This window comes from Scylla paramamosain, chromosome 15, assembly GCF_035594125.1.
Source record: "Scylla paramamosain isolate STU-SP2022 chromosome 15, ASM3559412v1, whole genome shotgun sequence".
Lineage (NCBI taxonomy): Eukaryota > Metazoa > Arthropoda > Malacostraca > Decapoda > Portunidae > Scylla > Scylla paramamosain.
In genome coordinates, this window is record NC_087165.1 from 1183111 (window position 1) to 1210937 (window position 27827).

Genomic DNA, 27827 nt, shown 5'->3' on the forward strand with positions numbered 1-27827 from the left:
AAAAAGACATGGCATGGAGGAAAATGATGAGAAAACTGAACATAAATACAGTACTAGGGAAGAATACAGAAAGACAAGGAATGAATATGGTATGGTATAATGAGAGAAGAAAAAAAAATAAAGTGACTAAGAAAATGCAAGGAAGAGACCAAACTCTTCTACAGATGTGTAAATGGAAAAATGAAGCATAGGGACAACATAAATAAGTTAAAAAGAGAAGGAAGAATTTATGAAACTACTGAGCAGATGAGTGAACTAATGAATGAGAGTTTTCAATCTCTGTTTACAAAGGGAACCAATTTTTGTGGCACTGAAAGTGGTATCACAGAATGAGGGAATACAGGAGATACAAGTAAAGAAACAAGAAATGAAGAAACTGCTGGAAGAGCTGGATGTTAGAAAGGCTATGGGACCAGATCAAGTAAATGGATGGATATCAAAAGAAAGCAGAGAACAAGTGGAGGAACCCAACTGGGATATAATCAACAGCTCATTGAAAAAAAGGAAAAATACCAAGGGAATGGAAAAGACCTAACGTAGTCCCAATATACAAAGGTGGAAATAAAATGGAACCATTGAATTACAGACCAGTGTCATTAACAAGTATTGTAAGCAAGCTTTGTGAAATAGATGGGTGCAATATTTAGATGAAAAGATAACTACAGAAAAGCAATTTGGATTCAGGAAAGGGAGATCCTGTGTCACAAATCTACTAAGCTTTTATATGAGAGTAATAGATGGAGTGCAAGAATGGGTTGATGCAGTATACCTGGATCTCAAAAAAACATTTGTTAAAGCTCCCCACAAAAGTTTTATGTGGAAGTTAGAGAATGAAGGAGGACTAAAGGTTGCAACATTGAGGTGGATAGAAGATTATTTACAAGGGAGGGAAATGAGAACAATAATCAGAGACACCAAATTCAAGTTGGCGTGAAGTGACAAATGGGGTAACATTGACACCTATATTGCACCATCTAGCAGACGTGATGTGCCTCGCAAAATCCGAAGCACATTTCAACTAACCTATGGTAAGTCTCATGTACTTCTGTAATTATGTTTCAAATATACGTAAATGATATGACAGAGGATCTAAATAGCTATATAAACCTTTTTGCTGATGATGCAAAAATAATGAAAATAATAAAAATTGAAAATGGCTGCAAGGAGTTACAAAAGAATATTGACAAAATACATGCATGGAGCCAAAGATGAAAACTAGAATCTAATTTCAGAAAATGCCATTTGTTGGAAATAGAAACAGAGTAAAAAGAGATCTTCATGAAATTACAAAATGGGAGGAGAAATAATAATGAAATGTAATAAAAAAAAAAAAGATTTGGAAGTAATGATCCAGGGCACACTATTATCTGAAAGGCACATAAACCCAATATTTGGCTCTACATACAACTTGTTAACAAACAATAGGGTGGCATTTAACTGTTTAGATAAATGGTGAAGAAAATTATAACAAGCATGATACAACCTAAATTGGAATACACAGCAGTAGTTTGGGCTCTACATAGAAAAAAATACAGAAACTGGAAAGAATACAGAGGATAGTGACAAAGATGGCACCAGAATTGAAAGACTTAAGTTATGAAGAAAGACTTGAAGAGATGGGATTACCAACACTATAAGAGAGAAGAGAAAAAGGAGACCTGATAACAGTGTACAAATTAGTAAACAATATAGAAAGAATAGACAAATGACTTGGTACCAGAGACGGAGGAAGGAGAGAGACTGATGAGGGGACACGTGTAGAAAATAAAGAAGAGTGGATGTTCAAGCAACATCAAGAAATACAGCTTCCTATATCGAACTATTGAAATCTGGAATGATTTGAAGGAAGAGGTAGTTGTGGCAAACAGTGTACACATGTTTAAAGAGAAACTGGATAAATATGGTCATGGAGACGGAACAAAATGAGCTTTGGCTTGTGCCCTGTACAATACAACTAGGTGAATACACACACACACACACACACACACACACACACACACACACACACACACACACACACTGGAAAGATAATAAACTGGATGGAAAGCTACTTAAAGGGAAGAGAAATGAGAATGGTAGTGAAAGATGTAAAATCAAAATGGAGGAAAGTAGATAGTGGAGTACCAGAAGGATCAGTGCTGGCACTAATACTTTTCCTGATCTTTGGAAATGATATGCCTGAAGGAGTAAAGAGTTACATGAGTTTGTTTGCTGACGATGCAAAATTACAAAGACATATAAGAAACAACAAAGACTGAAATTTGATAAGAGGATTTGAATAAAATCAGGGACTGGAGTAAGAAATGGGAGATGGAATTTAATGTGAAAAAATGTCATGTAATAGAAGTGGGAAAAAGTGATGTTTCAACCACCATTCCCAGCCCCTTCACAAAGGTGCCGCACCTGGACTAGCTTCCCTGGACCACATCTTGCATGGAATCAGTGCCGGGCTCAAAGACAGGTGTACAGGGTCCCTTGTGTTTACTGCATGCACCCTTTTCACAACAGTCATAACACCAGGTCACACTAATTGAGGTTGCCAGCCTTTTACCCACCCACGGACAAGGGAAGTACTCTAACAACAATTAACCCCCACAACTGTGAAAGAATCAACAACCACATCTAGGAAAAACAGTTATAACACAATAACAAGTATATGGTCAAGTATAAAAGCCTGCTGGACATTAGCCCTTCGTGACAAAACAGGGTCACTAACGAGACACAAGAAACTACAACAAAAGAGTTTCCATGAACACACAGAAAGGTTATTCACCGCTCACTGTGCAAGAGCTCGGCCCACACAAACATGCAGCCAAGGAATCACTTCCCAGCTTCCCAGGGTATAGTGTGTTATACACAACTACCCTCTTTGGCAGACTACTATTCTATATAAGTAGGCCGAGGCATATGGCCGGTAATGACTCACTTATCCCCTTAAGGCAATTGACCCAACTAATTCTTATCTTGCCCTAGCCTCCTTTAAGTATTAGAGCACGTCTCAGTACGTCTGCTCAATCCGAGTGCTGGGTAGTAACTGAGTGTGAGAAAGTGCGCCAAACACTCTCCTGCTCTGCTGCTAAGGGGAGGGAGGTACAAGTAAAAGGTAGGGGGGAACACACATACATATACACACCTGCCCACACTCTGATTCCCGCGCTGTTTTTACAGGAATAAAACACTTTATTTCTAAAAGTTCTACTGATTAAACTGGGGGGGGCTAGATGATTACTAATTACTTTATTGTCAAGGGCACCTCTTCCACTAAATACTGGGTGAGATTCAAATTGGATGGTTAGGGGGAAGTAAGGAAGTTTACATGGGGAATATAAGTGACTGCGTAGATAAATATCTTAGGAGTTTCAGGTTGAGTACGTGTGACCAGGATGAGCCTAAGCCTCGTTCCGGGCCTGTCTCCCCTCTCATCCCTTGCCCCCTCTTCCCTTTCACCATTCTTTTCTCATTCATTCCCACATTGTGCCATCTTGCTGTACACAACAGTGAAAAGAGACCAAAAAGGACATATGAAATGGGAAATGACAAAATATTAAAAGTACAAAAAGAGAATGAACTGGGAGTGATAATACAGGATAGTCAACAGTTGGAGAAGCATGTAGAAAGGATATTCAGAGATACATATAGAATGGTGAGATAATATTGGAATAGCATTCCACTACATGGATAAAGATATGATGAGAAAGATAATTACCACTATGATTAGACCAAAGCTGGAATATGCTGAGTCAGTGCAGTCTCCCCACAGGAAGAAACATGTAAAAAACTAGGATACAAAGGATGTTAATTCTTCCAGTTCAAGAACTGGAAGAATTATTATTTGAAGAGGAAATTATTCTGCCAGCATTGGAACATAGAAGATAAAGGGCAGATTTAATACTGATATATAAATTGTGGAATGGAGTGGAAAAAATTGATAATGAGAAACTATTGTTAAGAGAAAAAGGAAATACCAATTTCACACAGCAAAAAAATAGGAAAAGGAACATGCTTAATTAACATAAGGAAACATAGTTTCCTACAGAGAAATATAGAAGTTTTGAACAAGCTAAGTGAAGAGGTAGTATCAGCATCAAGTGTGCACAGCTTTAAAGAGAAACTGGGCAAGTGTAGATATGGAGAGGCATAGTTCGGGCTTTGTAAATTACAAGTAGGTAGTTACATGCACACACACACACAATGACTGTATGGTACTGCAAAATGATTTAAATAAGATAAATAGATGAAGTAAATCTTGGCAAATGGAATTCAATTTAAGTAAATGTAAAGTAATGGAGTTTGGTAAGAGTAAGAAAAGAATACAATATCATTATGAGATGGATAGTGTGAAGTTAAAGTTAAAAGAGGAAATGGATTTGGAAGTAACAGTTGCTGAAAATTTTACCCTGAACAAACACATTGAGGAAATTATTGGAGAGATGATAAATTTGTTAAAAAGGTAAAAATGGCATTCTCATATTTGGATGAAGGAATGATAAAAAAGTTGTTGATTTCCATGATAAGACCAAGATTGGAATATGTGGCAATGGTGTGGTCTCCTCATACAAAGAGGAATATTGTAAAATTAGAAAGAGTACAAGGAGCAGTCACTATGATGCTTCTGGAGTTGAGCAAGTCGACCTACGAAGAGAGATTAAAAATGTTGGAAATTCCTACCCTTGAAAATAGGAGAGAGAGAGGAGATTTAATAAACATCTATAGAATGGTAAATGGTATGGAAAATGTGGACAAAAAATGTTTTAGAAATTAAGATACACGGAGTACAAGGGCACACAGTAAGAAGCTGAAGAAAGTTAACTGTAGAAGAAACATCAATAACTATAGTTTTCCTCATAGAAGTGTGAACAAATGGAATGAACTCAGTGAAGACATCAATGCCGTAACTGTCCATGCCTTTAAGACCAAACTGGATAGATATAGAAACAGGATACAATGTGATTACTCCCCTCCCGTAAACCACAACTTGGTAAATACAACTAGGTAAATACACACACACACACACACACACACACACACACACACACAGGTACTGTATTTTGAGATAAGGGAGTAAAGTGGGGGGAAAAAAAAGTCAGCTTCTTCATGGGGCAGAATGAATAAGTGCTTTTTCATTGTTTTCAATACCTCAAGTTTTGCAATCCAAGCAAAAGCAAAAAAAAAAAAAAAAAAAAGCAAGCATGAAACTTAGGAAGGCAGTGTATATGAACTTTCTTCTATTGGTCAAGTGATCTTTAGAGTAGGTATTACACAATAGTACCCTTGAAATACTGATCTATAGGCTCTTTTATATATATATATATATATATATATATATATATATATATATATATATATATATATATATATATATATATATATATATATATAATATATACAAGTTCTTACAAGCTCAACTATTTTCCTTTCTTGAATTGATTTTTTACCAAGTTCATAATCTGTGTGTTCTTTGCCTTCAGATGCATGCAAGAGCATTTCAGTCCATGATGACCATTGAAGTCTTTTGTATTTAACAAAAGAATGAAGTTAATTGTGTTCCTCTTACATTGATCTCTTGCTTACAGATAACGGATGTCATCACCAGAAATGTCCCAAGTCTGTCTGTGGATGACAGAAAAAAATTCAGGTCCATTCTTCATGGTATGCAATTAAAGACACCACTGTATCATGACATTTTATCACAAGATCTTCCAGGAGCAACTGACAGAGATGCTGATGAATTGTTGCAGGTTCGTATGTGTCAAGCCTTTTTAAGACTTGCAAACATAAGTTTTGACTTTTGAGTTGCTGGTGTAGAGATTATATGACTAATTTAATATGAAAGTACTATCAGCAACCTTTGTAATTAGAACTCCTGCTGACGTGAGCATCACATTGCACAAACTGGCAACTTGCTCCTCCTCAGTCTGAAAAAAAAAAAAAAATCTTCTGGGAGAAAATAACTACATGGCAACTTAGGTTAATCCCTTGTATGTTTTTGAAAGCATAGAGTAATGGATTTAGTGTTTGACATATTGGCATACAGGTAAGTTATCTTTTGTAACCTCGATAGGACACCTTGTTGAAAACAAACACAGCTATTTTGTTAGCTGAAGCAAGGAGCAGTCACAAAAAGATAACTTACCCATATGTCAATATGTCAGACACTGAATTCATTATTCTATGCTTTCAAAAACATATGAGAGACTAACCCAAGTTGCCATGTAATTATTTTCTCCCAGCAGATATTTTTCAGACCAAGGAGGAGCAAGTTGCCAGTTTGTGCAACGTGATGCTCACATTGGCAGTTCTAATTGCGAATGTCACTGACTGTAATACATGCCAATGCACAGATGATTGAGGACATCCAGAACCAAAGGCAGCCTCCAGCTCAGGGGATTGAGACCAGGATGTGCATACATTCCAAGGCAGTGTCTGATGGTCAGGTGCACTACTACTGCCAGAAGAGCTCCTTGCTGAATGCCACATCATCTTCCCAGCCACTGGATGGTGAGGACAAGACAGGAAAGGAAGGGGAGGGAGGTATCTCTCATAGTAACAATGTGTAATGTCAAGACATTGAACACTGACTAAAATTCACTTTGGTTGACATGGTCATGTTGATTTGATCACTAACGTGCTAAAAAATTTTAAATGTGTGTACATGTGCAGCATTTTGGCCAGTGACAAAAAAAAAAAAGGAAACTAAAAGCTCACTACTTTGCCACTCCTCAAAAAAGTTTAACATCACTGAGAAACAAAATAAGGGGGAAAGAACAGAAACAGAGTTCAGAGTTTATAAGTGAAAGGGATGAAAGATTGGGCTCTCAGTAATTATTGTATCAGTGAGGGAAGCAGAATAGATGAGAATGAATAGAAAGTCTTGTGCAGGAAGACCACAGGAAGGGAAAGCAAGCAATGGCCAATTTCAAAAGGGCAGTAACCATAGATATGATCGAAGGTAGCAAGAGATGCAGTATTGTAGTGAAGTGTGAAGATTTGAAGACAGTCACTTACAGGAGCTACTGGAAGTGAGTTGATGAGGTGCAAAGTTTTTGACTCTACTGTGCTTAGTAAGGCTGTGTGAGTGGAGTCCCTTTGTGCATGGGATGCATGCCCCATACAAGGACAGATAAAGACACCTGTGTACAGTTAGTATCTGTGTGGTGTAAATAGATTGTTTTGGCTTAATTATGGTACATGTGGTTAGGCATATTTGGGAGTTGGCAACAGTGGAAAAGGTAAGGAGGGATGAAGGTTAGCAGCAGGCAACCAGTCTGTTGGCCGTCATTCTATTGGGTGGTTATCATGGCTGTGTCTGTTGATGTTGGCTCTCTGCTTTTGTGGTGATTTGCAGGCCTTAATTTTGGTATCCAGGTTTCCAGAGTGTCAGCATGTTGGAAGGAATTTTTCTGCGGTTACCATATGAGGGTGCCTGGAGATTTGATGTGTTCAGGAATGTCTACAACACGGAGGGAGAGGTGATAAAGGCTGCTGGTTGTTATTCCTTTAAGGTAGACCAGAAGTTTCTTGGCTGGAAGTAGGTGTGACTTTCTCTCTCTCTCTCTCTCTCTCTCTCTCTCTCTCTCTCTCTCTCTCTCTCTCTCTCTCTCTCTCTCTCTCTCTCTCTCTCTCTCTCTCTCTCTCTCTCTCTCTCTCTCTCTCTCTCTCTCTCTCTCTCTCTCTCTCTCTCAACAACAACAAGCTATCAAGGCTTTTGATAATTACATTGGGAAAAATTAAGATCAGTAAGGATATGATGAGGTGCTTTGACGGATCAGGTGATGTCATAGCCTGGTTGAAAAAGGCACCGTTGGAAACAAAGTTAATGGAAATAAAGAATCTGACCAGCTTTATTCCAATGTATCTAGGAGATGCATTAGCATTGTATTTAGAGATGAGTGAGGAAGACCAGACTGATGTAGAGAAGATAAAGAACAGTTTGAAGGAAGCATCTCCACAAGGAAGGTTTGAGGCCTACAGGAAATTGATAGATTGAGGTAGACAGGAGAGCTAGTGGATGTTTCTACCAATAAGGAGATTGGCTGGGCTCGCTGGTTGGAAGGAAGAAGGACCAGAGTTGGCTGTTAAGTTGGCATTTATCACTGGTTTTCCTGACTGTATGTCAACAGAATTGAAGTAAGTGAAGGATTTTGATGCACTGAGTGTGAGTGACTTCATTACTAGAGCCTGAGTGTTAATGTTGGGAAATTCAAGGGGAGGCCAGAAAGTGGTAGTGGTCACAACAAGAGGCTCAACTGCAAGGTTGAGGAGACTTAATTCAACAAGGGAGACAAGTGGCAGATGGGGAGGAGTGCAAAGATTCAAGGGTCATTGTTTCAGGTGTGGTGACCATAGCTGGGCATGATAACGAAAAAATTTATCATGATAGCCAATAAATTGATAACAATAACCTTATTGGTGATAACTGATAATCAGTAAGTAGCATAAATAGCCAATAAATTGATACCTTATTGGTGATAGCTGATAATCAATAAGTGGCAATAAATTTATCACCTGATAACCGATAACTTGTTAAGTCCAAAATTTCGATACTAGTGATAACGATATTAATATTTGAAGTAGAAAATGGTGATGAATACAAATCTTCGTTTTTATCTTTGTCTTAGAAAACTTTGAAAAATCTTGGAAAAAAATATAATTCAATGTTTATCCCATTTTCTACTAATGAAAAATATTGTTTTAAGTAAAATAACTACATTTGATTTTGGAAATTTAAAACTTGAATATGCTTATGTTCCAAACACGAAAATTATCAATTATCACTAGTTTGGAACCAAAAGTATCAGTGATACCAATGAATCAATAATGTGGAAAAAATAATTATTAGATAACCAGTAACCTGATATTGTTATTGTGATTCATTGTGATAATTTATTGTGATAGTGCCCACCTATGGTAGTAGTAGTGTTTGTAGTAGTTATAGCAGTAGAAGTAGTAGTAGTAGCAGGAGTAGTAATAGTTGTAGTGTTGTCTTCAGTTGCTTATTATATACAGTGGCTTTATTTGCCCTAGTATGGAGTATGCCTCTCCCGTAGGGAGAGGAGTCCATTCACACAACTCTTGACAGGGCTAAAGCATTTTACCTCATCAATGTTTCTCCTCTGGCTTACTCTCTTCAACCCCTCACTGCAGTGTTGTATCTCTTGCAGTCTTTTATCTCTTTTTTTTTTTTTTTTTTTTTTTTTATGTAGGAAGGACACTGGCCAAGGGCAACAAAAATCTAATAAAAAAAATGCCCACTGAAATGCCAGTCCCATAAAAGGGTCAAAGCAGTGGTCAAAAATTGATGGATAAGTGTCTTGAAACCTCCCTCTTGAAGGAATTTAAGTCATAGGAAGGTGGAAATACAGAAGCAGGCAGGGAGTTCCAGAGTTTACCAGAGAAAGGGATGAATGATTGAGAATACTGGTTAACTCTTGCATTAGAGAGGTGGGCAGAATAGGGGTGAGAGAAAGAAGAAAGTCTTGTGCAGCGAGGCTGCGGAAGGAGGGGAGGCATGCAGTTAGCAAGATCAGAAGAACAGTTAGCATGAAAATAGTGGTAGAAGACAGCTAGATATGCAACATTGCGGCGGTGAGAGAGAGGCTGAAGACAGTCAGTTAGAGGAGAGGAGTTGATGAGACGAAAAGCTTTTGATTCCAACCTGTCTAGAAGAGCAGTATGAGTGGAACCCCCCAGACATGTGAAGCATACTCCATACGTGGACGGATAAGGCCCTTGTACAGAATTAGCAGCTAGGGGAGGGTGAGAAAAACTGGCGGAGATGTCTCAGAACACCTAACTTCATAGAAGCTGTTTTAGCTAGAGATGAGATGTGAAGTTTCCAGTTCAGATTATAAGTAAAGGACAGACCGAGGATGTTCAGTGTAGAAGAGGGGGACAGTTGAGTGTCATTGAAGAAGAGAGGATAGTTGTCTGGAAGGTTGTGTTGAGTTGATAGATGGAGGAATTGAGTTTTTGAGGCATTGAACAGTACCAAGTTTGCTCTGCCCCAATCAGAAATTTTAGAAAGATCAGAAGTCAGGCGTTCTGTGGCTTCCCTGCGTGATATGTATACCTCCTGAAGGGTTGGACGTCTATGAAAAGACGTGGAAAAGTGCAGGGTGGTATCATCAGCGTAAGAGTGGATAGGACAAGAAGTTTGGTTTAGAAGATCATTAATGAATAATAAGAAGAGAGTGGGTGACAGGACAGAACCCTGAGGAACACCACTGTTAATAGATTTAGGAGAAGAACAGTGACCGTCTACCACAGCAGCAATAGAACGGTCAGAAAGGAAACTTGAGATGAAGTTACAGAGAGAAGGATAGAAACCGTAGGAGGGTAGTTTGGAAATCAAAGCTTTGTGCCAGACTCTATCAAAAGCTTTTGATATGTCCAAGGCAACAGCAAAAGTTTCACCAAAATCTCTAAAAGAGGATGACTAAGACTCAGTAAGGAAAGCCAGAAGATCACCAGTAGAGCGGCCTTGACGGAACCCATACTGGCGATCAGATAGAAGGTTGTGAAGTGATAGATGTTTAAGAATCTTCCTGTTGAGGATAGATTAAAAAACTTTAGATAGGCAGGAAATTAAAGCAATAGGACGGTAGTTTGAGGGATTAGAACGGTCACCCTTTTTAGGAACAGGTTGAATGTAGGCAAACTTCCAGCAAGAAGGAAAGGTAGATGTTGACAGACAGAGCTGAAAGAGTTTGACTAGGCAAGGTGCAAGCACGGAGGCACAGTTTCGGAGAACAATAGGAGGGACCCCATCAGGTCCATAAGCCTTCCGAGGGTTTAGGCCAGCGAGGGCATGGAAAACATCATTGCGAAGAATTTTAATACGTGGCATGAAGTAGTCAGAGGGTGGAGGAGAGGGAGGAACAAGCCCAGAATCGTCCAAGGTAGAGTTTTTAGCACAGGTTTGAGCAAAGAGTTCAGCTTTAGAAATAGATGTGATAGCAGTGGTGCCATCTGGTTGAAATAGAGGAGGGAAAGAAGAAGCAAAGTTATTGGAGATATTTTTGGCTAGATGCCAGAAATCACGAGGGGAGTTAGATCTTGAAAGGTTTTGACATTTTCTGTTAATGAAGGAGTTTTTGGCTAGTTGGAGAACAGACTTGGCATGGTTCCGGGCAGAAATATAAAGTGCATGAGATTCTGGTGATGGAAGGCTTAAGTACCTTTTGTGGGCCACCTCTCTATCATGTATAGCACGAGAACATGCTGTGTTAAATCAAGGTTTAGAAGGTTTAGGACGAGAAAAAGAGTGAGGAATGTATACCTCCATGCCAGACACTATCACCTCTGTTATGCGCTCAGCACACAAAGACTGGTCTCTGACACGGAAGCAGTAGTCATTCCAAGGAAAATCAGCAAAATACCTCCTCAGGCCCCTCCAACTACCAGAGGTAAAACGCCAGAGGCACCTTCGCTTAGGGGGATCCTGAGGAGGGATTGGAGTGATAGGACAAAATAAAGATATGAGATTGTGATCGGAGGAGCCCAACGGAGAAGAAAGGGTGACAGCATAAGCAGAAGGATTAGAGGTCAGGAAAAGGTCAAGAATGTTGGACATATCTCCAAGACGGTCAGGAATACGAGTAGGGTGTTGCACCAATTGCTCTAGGATATGGAGGATAGCAAAGTTGTAGGCTAGTTCACCAGGATGGTCAGTGAAGGGAGAGGAAAGCCAAAGCTGGTGGTGAACATTGAAGTCTCCAAGAATGGAGATCTCTGCAAAAGGGAAGAGGGTCAGAATGTGCTCCACTTTGGAAGTTAAGTAGTCAAAGAATTTCTTATAGTCAGAGGAGTTAGGTGAGAGGTATACAGCACAGATAAATTTAGTATGAGAGTGACTCTGTAGTCGTAGCCAGATGGTGGAAAACTCGGAAGATTCAAGAGCGTGGGCACGAGAGCAGGTTAAGTCATTGCGCACATAAACGCAGCATCCAGCTTTGGATCGAAAATGAGGATAGAGAAAGTAGGAGGGAACAGAAAAGGGGCTACTGTCAGTTGCCTCAGACACCTGAGTTTCAGTGAGGAAAAGAAGATGAGGTTTAGAAGAGGAGAGGTGGTGTTCTACAGATTGAAAATTAGATCTTAGACCGCGAATGTTGCAGAAGTTAATGAAGAAAAAGTTGAGGGGGGTGTCAAGACACTTAGGGTCGTCGACAGAAAGGCAGTCCGACCTGGGGATATTTATGGTCCCCTCCCCAGATGGGGACTCCGAGGCTGGTGTAGGAGTCGCCATGATGATTTTAAAATTTTTGAGTGAAAGGTGTGTGTGTTATTAGGTGCTTGTAGTTTTGTGTGGAGGAAGAGAGTTGTCTTTAGAGGGCAGGCTGTGACTGCCCCCTTGTGTTGTGAGACACAAAGGGAAACGTTCAGTGAGGTCACAGCTGGGTTTAATGATAAGCTCACAGCACCCCCTGAACAGTGCTTTAGACCTCACTGGGAGTAATTATCATTTCGGCAGGTGTCTACTGCCTCCTCCTTCTAAGTTCATACTGACTGCTCTTCTGAATATCTTAACTTCATACGTGTCCATCCTCTTGTGGCCTCACTGCACAAGACTTTCTACTTACTCTCACCACTGTTCTGTTCACCTCCCTGATGCAAGAGTCGACCAGTTCTTTCATTCTTTCTTTTCTTTTATTGGTAGAATCTGGAACTCAGACTGAATATTCATTTCTCTCTATCACATGAGCATGTTCAAGAGAGGGAGGTTTAAGGCACTTCATCCTGAATTGGCTCTTCCTTGCAATTTTTTTTTTTTTTTTTTTTTTTTTTTTTTTTTTTTCAGTGGGGGGAAGAGGGAGGGGGACAGAGATGATTAGCAGGTCTCTATCCCTTTCCAGCATTGCTTTTATCCTTGGTCTATCTCCCATGCATAAGAAGAAAGACAAACATGTTTTTCCACCTTGCAAGTAATGTGTCTCTCCTACTAGCACCTTTAACTTTGTCCTTACTCATGTTCCTTCTTTGCAAACTCTTCACTCTTCATCCTTTCAATACAGCCATATGATCTCATTGTGCTGCTTTTCACTCCTTTCACTGCTGAAATTTACTCCACATGCACACAGACACTTATGCCACATCTCTCATATACACTCATTGCTCCCACCCTCCCATCTTGCCTCTCAACATGCTTGTGAAAGAGGTGATGTTGGTGAAGACAGTGATGGTGAAGGGTTGTGATGCTAATGAGTTGCTTGTGATGGAAGTGGTATCAGTAAAGTTCATGATGGTGGTGATGAGTTGTGCTGAGCTGTTCATGAAGGTGATGTTGTGGAGGTATTAATGATAATGGTGATGAATTCTGATACTGAGTTACTTTTGTCAACAGATGAGCAGCACGTGAGTCACCCCCTGTCTGTCCTGCAGGCAAGTGGTCACTGGCAACTGAGTGAAGAATCAATAGGCCTCGTAGACCTTCAAAGAGCTTTCATGAGGCACTTTAGCCTGCTTGCCAAGAAAGACAGGAAGAGGTAATGCTACATATTTTACGTTCTTGATAAGAAAACAAAAGGCAACGGTAATCTGAATAAATATTGTAATTCACTGTGTTATATATATTTTATGATGTTACAAAAGACTTTATATTGTGTCATCTTTAAAACAAATTTGTCTTCGTTTATCCTTTTTTTTTCTGGCATATTTTTAATTCCTTTTCATTTCCTGTTCTCTTACTTTTTCTCTATTCCTTCATATTCATTGTGTCTAGTTGCTTCCTGCCTTCATTCAATACTTTTATGAACAATCTGCCCTGTTTTTTATTACATGTTATGTCTCTTCCTTTCTTCATGACCCAGTTTCCTCTTAAAAACAAGCTTGAAGGTGACAAATTGACTTAAGGAGAACATGAAGCCCAGCTTTTAAGGAATGTCATAAATATTTCCTGTTTATTTCAGAGTGAAAGGCATCTCACTAAGGTCTCTGAGCAAAACTACATCCCAAAAAAAGAAGGCCGTCCAACGTACCCAAGAGAGAGCGCAGAAAACATCAGAGGTTGCAGCTGTCACTATATCTCAGGACCTTGATCAGGAGACTCAAAGAGAAGGACTGCATGATTTTACTGAGTGTGAGGAGAATCTTACACAACCTTCACCATCTAAGGATTCTGCAAACCATTATATTTTGAATGAAGAGACTGGATTGTCACCAAGATCTCTAAGAAACATTTTTTATGCATCTTCTGAAAATTTTCTCACCAGCACTCAGACCAGAGATGAGAGTTGCGGAGACCAAAAGAAACTTGTAGAGAATCCTGAATTGAATGGCACTAGCATTATATGTCAGGAAACTAATAACAAATTTGCCTCATCATCTGGTGCTACAAAAACTAAAGATGGTCATTGTTCTCAGAGCAAAATAAAAAAATGCAAAAGCCTTCCCAGTGTGACATCAAAAAGGAAATATTTTGGTGATCATACTGAATCTAACGATAGAGGAGATGGAAAACAGGATTCCACTGAAAAAAAGAAGGATTCTGAAAGTATGTCTGTAAAAGCTAAATCAAGAACACGAAAGAAAAGGAAGCTTCCTCAGAGAAAACAATCAGTGCCCCAACCTGCTGCTCTACCCATGAGAATCAGATTAAGCAATAGGAAATTATATCAGTCATATAGCAAAGGCACCACAACAGTGAGCAACAAAACAGTGGTGGATGCAGATCAAAATTGCTTGCCAGAAGAAGACACCAGCACCATCTCTTGCTTGACACATAGACTTGGCAGTGACAGAAGTGTTGGTGACAATAGACAGCCTGTTGATTATCAAGAGGAAAGAGCCCATGAAGTCCAAGGAGTAGAAGATGGTTTTCTACAGCAAGAGGAGGAAGAGGAACATGGTAGTTTGGTTGAAGTAGAGAGCACTTGTGTAGAAAATCCAGAAAAGAAAAAACTGCTCTTTGATGAATCACTAAGCATAAATACTAAAGTGGCAAGGCATGATGTGAATGTTACTTTGGAGACAAGTGTGAGAAATACTAAAGACAGAAGTAAATGTTCTATTGCTTCCTCAGACTCTGCACAAAATGTACCTGACACCAGAACTTCCTTTCATATTTGTGAACTAAAAAGTGACAAACCAGAATGTAGTGCAAGTGGTGAAGATAAAGAAAAAAAAAATGAAAAAGACATCAGTTCAAGAAGTGATGAAGATAGTGCTTCCTCCCCAGATCAGCCTGCACCATTGAGTCAGTGTGGCCAAGGATTCTTTTTAACACAAGAGAGGGAATCTGGTGAGCTTTTGCTGTCACCAGACAGCAAAGAGTCTGAAAGTCAGAAACCAGAACATTGGAATTTAAAAGATATTAGCCTGGCTGAGTTGGAAAAACTGAATATGGAAGATCTGGAGCATTTTCTGTTCAGGGAACTGGCAGAGGAACATTACAGTGAGTCCATTAGAAATGAAGAAAATTCCTCAGGAATGCATAACTGGCACTCAAGCAAAACTACAGATGGGTTATGGGAATCTGTGTCAATGCACCGAAGCCCTATAGAGGGTTCCAGTGTCGCCACTTGTGTCGCTGAAGAGGAAACATTGCTCGAAGGTGAAGATTGGGTGCAGGTTCAGAGGAAACTAAATGAACCACAACAAGAATCTCCATGTGAAGAAATATGTGATTCACAAATAGATGTACAAAATTTTGAGAAATCTTTAGGTTTAGAACATAAATTCCCTCAAAAATCATTAGATAAGATTAAATCTGCACCATTTCATTCAAAAAGAATAAAGAGCAATTTTAAAGTCCCAGTAATGGATTGTATTAAAGATTTACCTTGCCATTTTGAAAATAGACAGTCTAAGGCAGAAACGTCATCACAAAGAGACATCACACTAGTACCCAAAGCCAAGGATCCCACACTGACAACCAGCAAGCACCATTTCAAGAGTAAAAGTAAAAGACAAGAATCCTTAATGAGATGGACAGAAGGTCTCCCTCTTGACACTGAAAAGTTACTGGCTGGCTTACAAAAATCACTTCATAAAGACAACACATTGCAGATGGACAAGATAGCCTTAAATACCATCCGATCTGTGGATAAAGAAAATAAGGAAGACCGAAGTGTGACAAGTCCACCATGTATGAATATTTTAATGTACAATAGTGAACAAGGGGAAGAGACTCATGGGAAATCACCTCATTCAAAAAACAAAATTGATCCGGGGAATGAAGCTCCATCAAGGAAACGTACAAGAGCTGACAGGACATCAGCTACAGAATCAAACACTGGCATTACTGTTGAGGAACAGAAATCATACAGCAAAAAAGAGGCTAACAGAATTGAGAAAATAAAAAGGAAACCTAAGAAGAAAAAGAAAAGTTTAGATGAAAGTCCAGGTCACTGTAAGGTAACAGAATCAAGTCCTGCTACACCTCAAAAGAAAAAGGTCAGAGATAGTAAATGTGAAAAAGGCGAGAGAGACCTTAGGAAAGAGAAAAAGAAAAGAAATACAGAACAAGAGGAGAGTGAGAAAGGGAGTTGTGGCATGAACCAAAGAAACAGTATCAGGCATGAAGAGTATGAAAAAAAAAACAGTTATCTTAGTGTGAGTGTGGAAGATTTAGATTTCAAAGCAACCAAGCATGAGAAAGACAGTCCAGATAAGGTAGGAAGAGACTTGACTGTGATGATCTCAGAACACAGATGCACTGACTCAGACAAACAGGAGTTAGCTCAGCACAGTGGCAGAACTAGCAAGAGACAGAAGGTGGAAAGCAGCAGACTCAGCAGTGAGTGTAGCACGTCAGATCAGAACTTAAGCATCACCATCTGCAACCAAATACGGAGGCCCATCAACATCCGAATCACTCTGTGCTGCAGCCCCAAGAGTGATGGCAATGCCTCCACGGACCAGCATTCTGTGACTGGAGGTGGAGGTGAGCTGTATATACCTAGTTGTATTGTACAGGGTCCAAGCTAAAGCTCATTTGTCCTGTCGCCATATCTACAATTATCCAATTTCTCTTTAAATTTGCTTGCACTAACAGCTGTAACCACCTTCTCACATAAACTATACCAGAGATCATTGCTTGATATGGGAAACAATATTTCTTAGTGTCACTGAGACATTTACTCTTCTTAATCTTTTTTGTGTCCTCTCATACAACTTGTTTCCTCATATGTACCTCCAAAACTTGTCTGTCTATCTTTTCTCTGGCTTATTGATTTGTAGATTATTATCAAGTCTCTCCTTTCTCTTCTCTCTTCCAATGTTGCTAATCTCATTTCTTCCATAAGTCTTTTCCTTCAGTTCTGGCACTATTTTTGTTGCAGTCCTCAGGGGCTATATTAACAAAGATTCTTAACCATAGAAGTTTGACTCTGCCCAACTCTTATGCTCAGAGTTGTGCTTAACTTCCCAAGTTGTGCTTAGTCTAAGTCTTGAATTTAAGACAGGTCCAGAGTCTGCTTAACTTTAAGAGTTATGCTAAGACTAAGTTAACCAAACAAAGGTGGCTGACTGTTGAGCCTGAGCCCACCACCTCAAGAATGATCAGCCCCATAAGGATGTTCTTGTTAACGTAAGTGACTCTGAACTGTTGGACATATATAGAATAAGACTGCAGGAGTGTTATTTGTGACATATTTGGCAGGAGATGCCTTGAAGAGTCCCACATGAAGAAGTAATGCACTGACACTAGTAATTAAAGTAATAATTACAGTGCAGCTCTGCAGCAATAATGACCTTGAACCTCCATGTGTCCTATAGTTAGAGTGTCTCATTTACCTTCTTAGTAATAGACCCCCATGCAGCTTTTTTTGTGCCACTGAATGAGTGAAGCTTTTCAGGCAATATCTTTCCTCATATACTGACTGGATGAAATGGGAAAGTCTTGCCATCAGTCCAGCTGGGTTTCATCTGTTGGCCTTTTCAGCTTAGGGGTCATCATCTCCTCCATACTAAAGAAAAAGGCCAGGAAAGGAGGTGCTGCGGAGGGGGAGTGGTGGGACAATGCTGGCTCAAGGATGTAAACAAAGACAAAATACATGCTCCTTGAATGGGGTCTAATTTATTAAAAAACACTAATTTATGCACTCATATCCTTATAAAATTGATGATAAATTATCATTTTTTGCTATTTAATCCAAAAATGTAAATATTGCACTAAACTCGAAATTGAGAAATATAAAATTTTATTGTTTTGTTCTGTCACCATTTCATACTGAGACTTAAGAGTTCGGCTTAGCACAAATTTGAGACCACTTAAGAAATAAGCACAAGTCTAAGTAGAAGGTTGAGACCAACTCTGAGACTCTTTGTTAATATGGTCCCTATATTCTTTCCAATTTTCTTCCTATGTGGAGACCACGTGACTGCAATGTACTCCAACCTGGGCGTCATAGTTGTAATGATTTTTTTCATCATATCCATGTCCATGTAGATGAAAGTCACTCTATTGTTACTTCACATCCTGTATGTGGAACCAGATATCTCATTGATATGTTTCTCTGTGCCCTGAATAATTACCCCCAAATCCTATTCTTCATTACTTTTCATTATCATATCTTCACCCATTTTATAGTTCCATGTAGATCTCCTTGTACTTTTTCCAATTTCCAACACATGACATTTCTTGGGATTAAATTCAAGTGTCCATTTTAGTCTCCAAGCATAGATTTTATCAAAATCTCTCTGTAGCTCCTTACAATCCTCCTGGCTCTTTATAGCTATTAACAACTTTGCATTAATTTAACTATTTGATCCTTTTTTGCATATAATTTATGTAAATCTGAAATGTAATGGTGCTAATACAGATCTGTGTGGTACTCCACTTGTTACCACACTCCAGCTTTAACTCTTATCTCTAATTATTGTTTTCCTTTGTCTGGCCTTCAAATAATCTTGCATCCAAGTTAATATTTTACCTTTTAAACCTATATTTTCCATTTTCACAGTAGGCTCATGTGTGGAACCCACATTTTTTTTTCTCTCTCTCCTCCATATATGCAGCATCCATCCATTTATCTCTTGCACCACATCACTCTTGCATAAAAACTCAACAGATTTGTTACACATGATCTTTGTCTAAATCCAAATTGCTTTTCTGTAATTACTTCATTTTCTTCCAGATACTCAGTGTTGGAAAAAACCCGGGTTTTTTTTTTTAATACAACCCACTGAGTTTTTTTTGGGTGGTTTTACTGTTTTTTAAGGGGGTTATTGAGTTTTTTTTGTTTATTCCTCAGTTATATGTAAATTAGTTTAAATAAGCAATTCAAAAGTAATCTAGTGGGAAACAAAAGATTTATTTATTTATTTTTTTTCATGTAGGAGAGGAACCTGTCAAAAGCAACAAAAATATAATAAAAAAAAAAAGGTCCACTGAAATTACAGGATAAGTGTCTTGAAACCTCCCTCTTGAAAGAGTTCAAGTCATAGGAAGGTGAAAATATGAAAGCAGGCAGGGAGTTCCAGAGTTTACCAGAGAAAGGGCTGAATGATTGAGAATACTCTTGCATTAGAGAGATGGACAGAGTAGGGGTGAGAGAAAGAAGAAAGTCTTGTGCAGTGAGGCTGTGGGAGGAGGGGAGAAATACAGTTAGTAAAATCAGAAGAGCAGCTGGCATGAAAATTACCGTGGAAGATAGCAAGAAATGCAATATTGTGACAGTGAGGGAGAGGCTGAAGACAGACAGTTAGAGGAGAGTTGATAAGGTGAAAAGCTTTTGATTCCATCCTGTCTAAAAGAGCAGTATGAGTGGAACCTCACATACATATGAAGCATACTCTATACATAGACAGATAAGGCCCTTGTACAGAGTTAGCAGCTGGGGGAGGGGGGGGGTGAGAAAAACCGGCAAAGATGACTTAGAATGCTTAACCTCATAGAAGCTATTTTAACTAGAGATTAAATGTAAAGTTTCTAGTTTATATCATAAGAAAAGAACAGACTGAGGATATTCAGTGTAGAAGAGGGGGACAGTTGAATGTCATTGAAGAAGAGCAGATAGTTGTCTGGAAGGTTATGTTGATCAATGGAGAAATTGAGTTTTGAGGCATTGAACAATGCTAAGTTAGCTCTGTTCCAGTCAGAAATTCTGGAGAGATCAGAAGTCAGGTGTTCTGTGGCTTCCTTGTGAGAATTGTATTCTTCCTGAAGGGTTGGAAGTCTACAAAAACACGTGAGAAAGTGCAGGGTGGCATCATCGCCGTAGGAGTGGATAGGACAAGAAGTTTGGTTTAGAAGTTCATTGATGAATAATAGGAAGAGAATAGGTGACAATAGAACCCTGAGGAACACCACTGTTAATAGATTTAGAAGAATAGTGACTGTCTACCACAGCAGCAATAGAACGGTCAGAAAGGAAAAGAGATGAAATTACAGAGAGAAATATAGAAGCTGTAGGAGGGTAGTTTGGAAATCAAAGCTTCGTGCCGGACTCTACCAAAAGCTTTTGATATATCTAAGGCAACAGCAAAAGTTTCACCAAAATCCCTAAAAGAGGATGAGCAAGACTTAGTAAGGAAATCTAGATCACCAATAGAATGTCCTGTATAGAACCCATACTGGCAGTCAGATAGAAGGTTGTGAAGTGAGAGATATTTCAGAATCTTCCTGTTGGGGATAGATTCAAAACTTTAGAGAGTCAGGAAATTAAAGCAATAGTATGGTAGTTTGAGGGATTAGAATGGTCACCCTTTTTAGGAATAAGCTGAATGTAAGCAAACTTCCAGCAAGAAGGAAAGATAGATGTTGCTAGACAGGGTTGAAAGAGTTTGACTAGGCAAGGTGCAAGCATAGAGGCACAGTTTTGGAGAACAATAGGAGGGACCCCATCAGGTCCATAAGCCTTCTGAGGGTTTAGGCCTGTGAGAGCATGGAAAACATCACTGTGAAGGATTTTGATGGATAACATGAAGTAATCAGAGGATGGAGAAGAGGAAAGGAACAAGTCTTGAATCATTCAAGGCAGAGTTTCTAGCAAAGATTTGAGTGAAGAATTCAGCTTTAGAAATAGATGAGATGGCAGTGGTTCCATCAGGTTGAAATAAAGGAGGGAAAGATGAAAAAGCAAAGTTAGTGGAAACGTTTTTGGCTGAGTACCAGAAGTCATGAGAGGAGTTAGATCTTGAAAGATTTTCCCATTTTCTGTTAATGAAGATCAGACATTTGTTTAGGTCATTCTGATACAGGTTGGTCCAGTTGGACAAAGTATGTATTAACTTGTACTGTACAGGAAGTGAATGGGTCACGCTTTTACATTTTTAATGTATATGTACATTAATATGATATAGAATTCAATTTTTGTTAATTTTTTAAAACTCCGAAAAACCCCACTTAGGTTATTTTTTTATTTGTTGACTCTGCAAATACTGGATCTTATTTGTTAATATGATATAGAACTCAATTTTTGTGAATTTTTTTAAACTCCGAAAAACCCCAGTTTTTTTTTTTTTTTTTTTTTTTTTTTTTGACTGCAAATACTGGATCCATTTGTTTCTTTTTATTACAATTTTGCAGAGGTTACCTATGATGCTAGTTAATGGTACTGGCCTATAGTTTAGTGACTCCATATTGTTACCTTCTTTATAGATAAGTATTATATTGGCTCTTTTCCATTCTTGAGGCACTGTTCCTTCTTTCAATTAACGATTTATCACATTCCAGATTGGCTCCACTAGTTGTTCTCTACATTCTTTCAATACCCACACTGACATACCATCTGGTCCCATTGCTTTTCTAACATCTAAGTCACTAAACAGCTTGTGGATTTCAGATTTTTCCACCATTATTTCATGTAATCCTTCATTTGACACTCCACCTGTAGGTGCTACAAAATCTGCTTGCTTTTTAAATGCAGATTTAATAATCTTATTCATAATTTTGCTCATCTTTTCATTATCTTCATATAAGGCACTTAGTTCTGAAAGTTCATAAGTGCCACCTCTGCCCAAACTGAGGTCTACCACTGTTCTCCAACCATTCCTGTATCTTAGAGGTATATAGGGCACTCCTCTGGATGTTCTTAAGTGGTCGAAATTCTCTTTATCTACTAATATTGTTAAGCTACATTTCTGGGTGAGGAGAGGCTGTCGCATTTTGTAAGCAGGAAGTCGATGAGGGCCACTCTGCCTAATTATAAAAATGGCGGCCACACTTAGCCAATCACAGCACACATTGCAACCCTCTCCAGTACACATTCAAACAGCATGGTGTGCACATCTTCCTTGGATTACCTTTTATTATCTTGTGCTTCTTCATTTGCATACAGTGTTTTTGTGCTTGCTTGAGTGATATTGACAGTGATATCGATCGGCCTATACTCTTTTTATTCTCTGAAAAAATGCTTAGTTGTTGGCTGAGATTCTTTAGTTACCCTGCCACATCACACAGTTTCTCTTAAATATATCAGTTCTTTTTACTTTTACTGAAATTCAAATATTAAGTATGGATTATTTAGCTCATCAAACCATGCAGTGCTACGAACAGTTAGGGTTTTAAGATAATAAATAGTCTTGATTTTATGTAAATATCACATTTGACAGCATAGGTCTGCTGCATTGTCATTTAGGTCAAACACCTGGGGTGCTTATTGGTAGGGTTAGGTGACTCATGTCAGAGAGAGGGGTGGGTCAGCCTCTCAAGGGACACACATGACGGAAGCAATTCACGTGCTTTTCACAATCAGGAGGAAGAACTTATTTACAACAAGAATAAGTGTTTTTAGAAGAGAAGGGCCAATAGAGGTTCAATCATTGGATCCTCCAGAGAAAAAGCTCCAACAAACAAAGCCACTAATGTGAGTGACATGACAGTGCCATGAATCTGCTCTGCCCCAAATCGAGATTACACAAAACAATCACCATGAACAGATAAATTATAGAAATATTCACACATTATCATACAATACTGAGAGAGAGAGAGAGAGAGAGAGAAGGGTGGGGGTTAGGACGGTTGCCTGTCCTTTCCACCTAGGTGTTAAACCAATAATTGGTCCTGTAGAGACACAGCAATGCAGCTCATGGGGAATTCTCCAATTCTTTTTTCACCATTATTATTCAGTTCATACTGTACACCTATATTCTGTTTTATCTTGTTATTCTCTCTATCATATTCCTTTTTTAAATAAAAAAAAAAAATTATCTGTTGGCCATATCAAACAACATGTTTTAGCATTATGTAGGAGTTTCATTGCATTGCATAAAATATTTGATTTATTATTGATTTTTAATGAGATATGATAATAAATGTGATCATACTCGAATTCAAGAAAGCCATGTTTATTGTTTCACCATTCAAAATACTGATAAAATGTAGCATTTTTATTGGGTTCACTCCATAGTCAAGACATTCAGCTATGTTTTCATGCACAATCCATTAAAATTGTATGGTTGGTTTCAAAGATATACTATTTTGAACACTATGAAACTTTGAATGCTATTTTCTTGGGATTTTATTGGTGGCGCTCATTGACTTCCTGAACTAAGCGCCTCATACGTCCTGCCTCTTTTTAACTTAACAACAATATCTCCACATTTCATTTTACCATTTATGTATCAATAGAAGTGCTCTTTACATTTGTTCATTACATCCTGTTTTTTTTATTTCCTTTCTTCTCTTCTTATCCTTAGATATTCATATCTCTCTCTCTCTCTCTCTCTCTCTCTCTCTCTCTCTCTCTCTCTCTCTCTCTCTCTCTCTCTCTCTCTCTCTCTCTCTCTCTCTCTCTCTCTCTCTCTCTCTCTCTCTCTCTCTCTCTCTCTCTCTCTCTCTCTCTCTCTCTCTCTCTCTCTCTCTCTCCACTGCTTCATCTTCTTCCATGCCTTGTCCTTGTCTTTTTCGACCTTCCCACATCTGGCATTATACCAACTATGCCTGCTCATTTTCACTTTGTGCATTGGTACAAATTGAAATACCCCCTCATTGTACTTATCTAATAGTATTTCATATTTTATCTATACTTCCTTGTCTTTCAACAGCTTATCCCATTTTATACTTCCATAAAATTTTTCAAGTTCTTTAAAATTTGCTCTTGCATAGTTTAATCTGCCATTTATGTATTCTTTCCAGTCCTTTGCTTTTATCCCTTTTAATTTAACCTCTATTACAACATGATAATTTTTTCCTAATGGAAGCAGATACTTCATATTTGGCCTGTATTCCAGCTTCCTGTTAAATGCTAGGTCAAACATTGAAGGTTGCTCTTAGTATATTGAAACTAAGAAAACCCTTAATTTTGTTATCTTGTAGCTTCATCAATCCAATACTCCACAGTGAGTATTTACCATTGCTAATTGCATTATCTGTTCACTCCAGAAATCTGCACCTTCCCCTAGCTCAAACTCCAAAATTTACGTTCTTGCAATTAGTCACCCATAAGCAACACCTTATTTGTTTTTCTGATCTTATTTTCCAAGCATTTCCACTCTTCCCCTTAAATCTCTTTATACTCATTTGTCTTCCATGCATTTGTTTTGGGTGGTATACATGTGACAGTAATCCTCCTCTTTTTCCTTTTGCCATCTTCAACTACAATACTCAAAACTTCTGCCATCCCATCACCATAATCCACTTCAGCAAAGACGTCATTGTTCACCAATATTAACACTCCTCCCCACCTTTATCTTTTTTATTTCTCTGCAAATGTTACCTTATTTCCTCTTTTATTTGGTCACTGTTAAACATACAATATATGATTTGTTATTCCTTGAAATATCCCTTAGTTCCAATATACATGACACAATCCCCTCTATATTTGTGTTCATAATTTTCATTTTATTACATTCCTTTTCAATCTTACTATATTTTCTCTGCATTGTTACTCCTCTTCCCTGGTATTCTTCAGCCATCAATTTCTTATCCATAAATTCACAACTTTCCATAGAAATTCTTTCATTGTGCACTCCTGTAGGTGGCCGGGATGACTCTGATGAGCAGAGGCAAAGCATGGAGTCACCAAAGGTCTCCATCCCACACAGGAGTCCACCAAGTGCAAGAAAACGAAAGTGCTTTGAGAATGATTCATCATAAAGGTCAGGCTGCTGAGATTATTACTACTCTAGTTTTTGTTGGGCATGAACAGTGCTTATATAAGAGAAAGTGAATCTTTTCCCCTTTCCTTATCTTTTTGTAGGATGCACCTTATCATTCTGGATTCAAAGGATGCAATTTAACAGCCTTATTTGATTTTTTTTACAACTTTTGGTCTGTACATCCTTGCATTGCTTTCTATATATTGTCTGTATATTGTGTTAAAATTATTGCATCTGTAACTATTGCATAGACCATATTATGAAGTGCAAGTTGTTAACTATGAAAAAAATTCAGTAAAACCAAACCTTTAACATTTTAGTTTTGGGATTTCAGTTTGGTAGCATCAATCAGTCACTATGCTGCTTTATTTTCAGCAACTGAATTATCACGCTAGGCACTGCTGGGCATCTCAGCCTCCACTTGCATCGCTGTCCTGCTGTGCCAGCAGCCACCTGCTGCCCACTTGCAGTGGTAACTATGTTGCCTTGCATTACTTATCAACTTTGGAGGTGTTTTTTGTTATTGGTACTCCTCAGTTTGATTACCATTTTTATTTTTTTAATCAATGACGTGTTTTTTTTTAGGTTTCATGTTCTCAGATCTTCCAAAGCATTAGAAATTCTGTTCTCCACAAGTGCAGCAAAATTCAGCTTCATCAATTATAGTTTTGTGATTTTAACTTTTTTCCCTTGAGAGTTTTTTGTTTGGTGAGTTTTAGTGGTTCACGAAGCATTGGGAGGAGGCAGGGATGTGCCTCCAACTTTGTGATGCTTCTGTGTGCCAAGGTGTTCTCACATCAACCTCAGGGATTATTATAACCTGAGTGTTGAAGAGGGATGAGTCAGGGATGTGTAATAGTGCTTCAGCCATTATGTCAAAGTTCTGCAAATATTTATTTACTTTTGAAGAGATGTAACGGTGAAGAAAGGATTTGTGTTTTGGTAGAGGTGACCAAGTGTGATACCTTCAGATGGTGCGGCTGCGTGGAGGGAAGAAGAAGGGAAGTGATGGGGAGGAGAAAGGTGGACTGGATACTGCATCCATAAGATCCTGTATTGGATGTGGCTTATGTTTTGAAATATCTGGTATATATATATATATATATATATATATATATATATATATATATATATATATATATATATATATATATATATATATATATATATATATATATATATATATATATATATATATATATATATATATATATATATATATATAGCGAGCAAGGTGGCCAATGGTTTTTCCAAAAGTTCAGTTTATTTGACAATACACATTTTTGGCCAATTTCTATGTACATAAACCTGTACGTTTATTGTTATATACAGCATATTTGTTTGGACATTATATGCATATTATAATTCCCTAGATAGATATTAACAGTATATTTTGTTATTAAACACTGTACACAATGCACTAACTGGTCACTTAAGAGTTCCCTTAACATTACACAACTAAACACTTAGTGTTCATTTAATTTGTCATGTAACTATACACACTGCACTAGTCACAAAAGAGCTAACATGATGTTATGCATTGTGCTACTAGTATATATACTTTTGCTTGTCACTCAGAGTCGGAGTCAAAGATGTCGTGTAGTGGCTCTGGTGTGATTGGGGATGGAGTGGAGTTGGGCAGATTAGCTTGAGGAGGTTGATAAGGGTGTTTGGGTTATTCAAATATGTGTGTTTAGTTTAGGGAGGTTTATATATATATATATATATATATATATATATATATATATATATATATATATATATATATATATATATATATATATATATATATATATATATATATATATATATATATATATATAACACACACACACACACACACACACACACACACACACACACACACACACACACACACACACACACACACACACACACACACACACACACACACACACACACACAGTGGTACCTTGATTTATGAGTGCCCCAACTTAAAAGTTTTTTTTTTTTTTTTTTTTTTTTTTTTTCTTTCTTCTTCTTCTTCTTTTCGAGATACAAGCTGTTGTTTGGATTATTTTTCGTTTTGAGTTGTGAGCTAAAATTTGAGATACGAGTGAGCTTCAGATACTCCGCTGCTAGTTGGCACAGCGAGTGCCACAACAATTGCCCAGCATTCCTCAGCTCACTTGTTCATTTCATTTGGTATTTATCAATACATTTTTCTACCAGTAAACACTCAATGTAATGAACACATATGAGGAGAGAGAGAGAGAGAGAGAGAGAGAGAGAGAGAGAGAGAGAGAGAGAGAGAGAGAGACTAGCTGTGACAACCAGAGTGACAATAGTTGCTCTCTCTCTCTCTCTCTCTCTCTCTCTCTCTCTCTCTCTCTCTCTCTCTCTCTCTCTCTCTCTCTCTCTCTCTCTCTCTCTCTCTCTCTCTCTCTCTCTCTCTCTCTCTCTCTCTCTCTCTCTCTGCATTTTAAGACTTGGGATGTTTGTAAAATAAAGCAAGCATTTGATAACTTTGAAATATGCCATAATTTGTGAAGTTTCATAAAATAAAACAAGTGTTTGATAGCCTTAAAGGGGTCGTTATACTCAAAGTTCTGTGAACAGACGTTCATTTTGTTGACGGTTTACTGTATTAAAAAAATGTAACAAAAAAAAATTAGGGTTTTTTTTTGGGGGGAGGGCTGAAAAGGATTAATGCATTTTGATTAATTTCAATGGGAAAAATTTATTTGACATATCAACAAAGTGAATACGTTTTCTGTCATGGAACAAATTAAATTAATTTGTCAAGGTACCACTGCATATATATATATATATATATATATATATATATATATATATATATATATATATATATATATATATATATA

The 27827-nt window shown here is 38.1% G+C and overlaps 1 protein-coding gene across 1 annotated transcript; it reads left to right on the forward strand.

Annotated features, from left to right (window-relative positions):
* Positions 1-5577: 5577 nt before the first annotated feature.
* On the forward strand, positions 5578-26072 carry LOC135107184 (uncharacterized). Its single transcript, XM_064016860.1, has 6 exons — positions 5578-5738; positions 6342-6498; positions 13343-13484; positions 13908-16882; positions 24861-24981; positions 25357-26072. The coding sequence occupies exons 1-5, from the start codon at positions 5652-5654 to the stop codon at positions 24977-24979; spliced, it is 3480 nt and encodes a 1159-aa protein (XP_063872930.1). The 5' UTR covers positions 5578-5651; the 3' UTR covers positions 24980-24981; positions 25357-26072.
* Positions 26073-27827: the final 1755 nt, after the last annotated feature.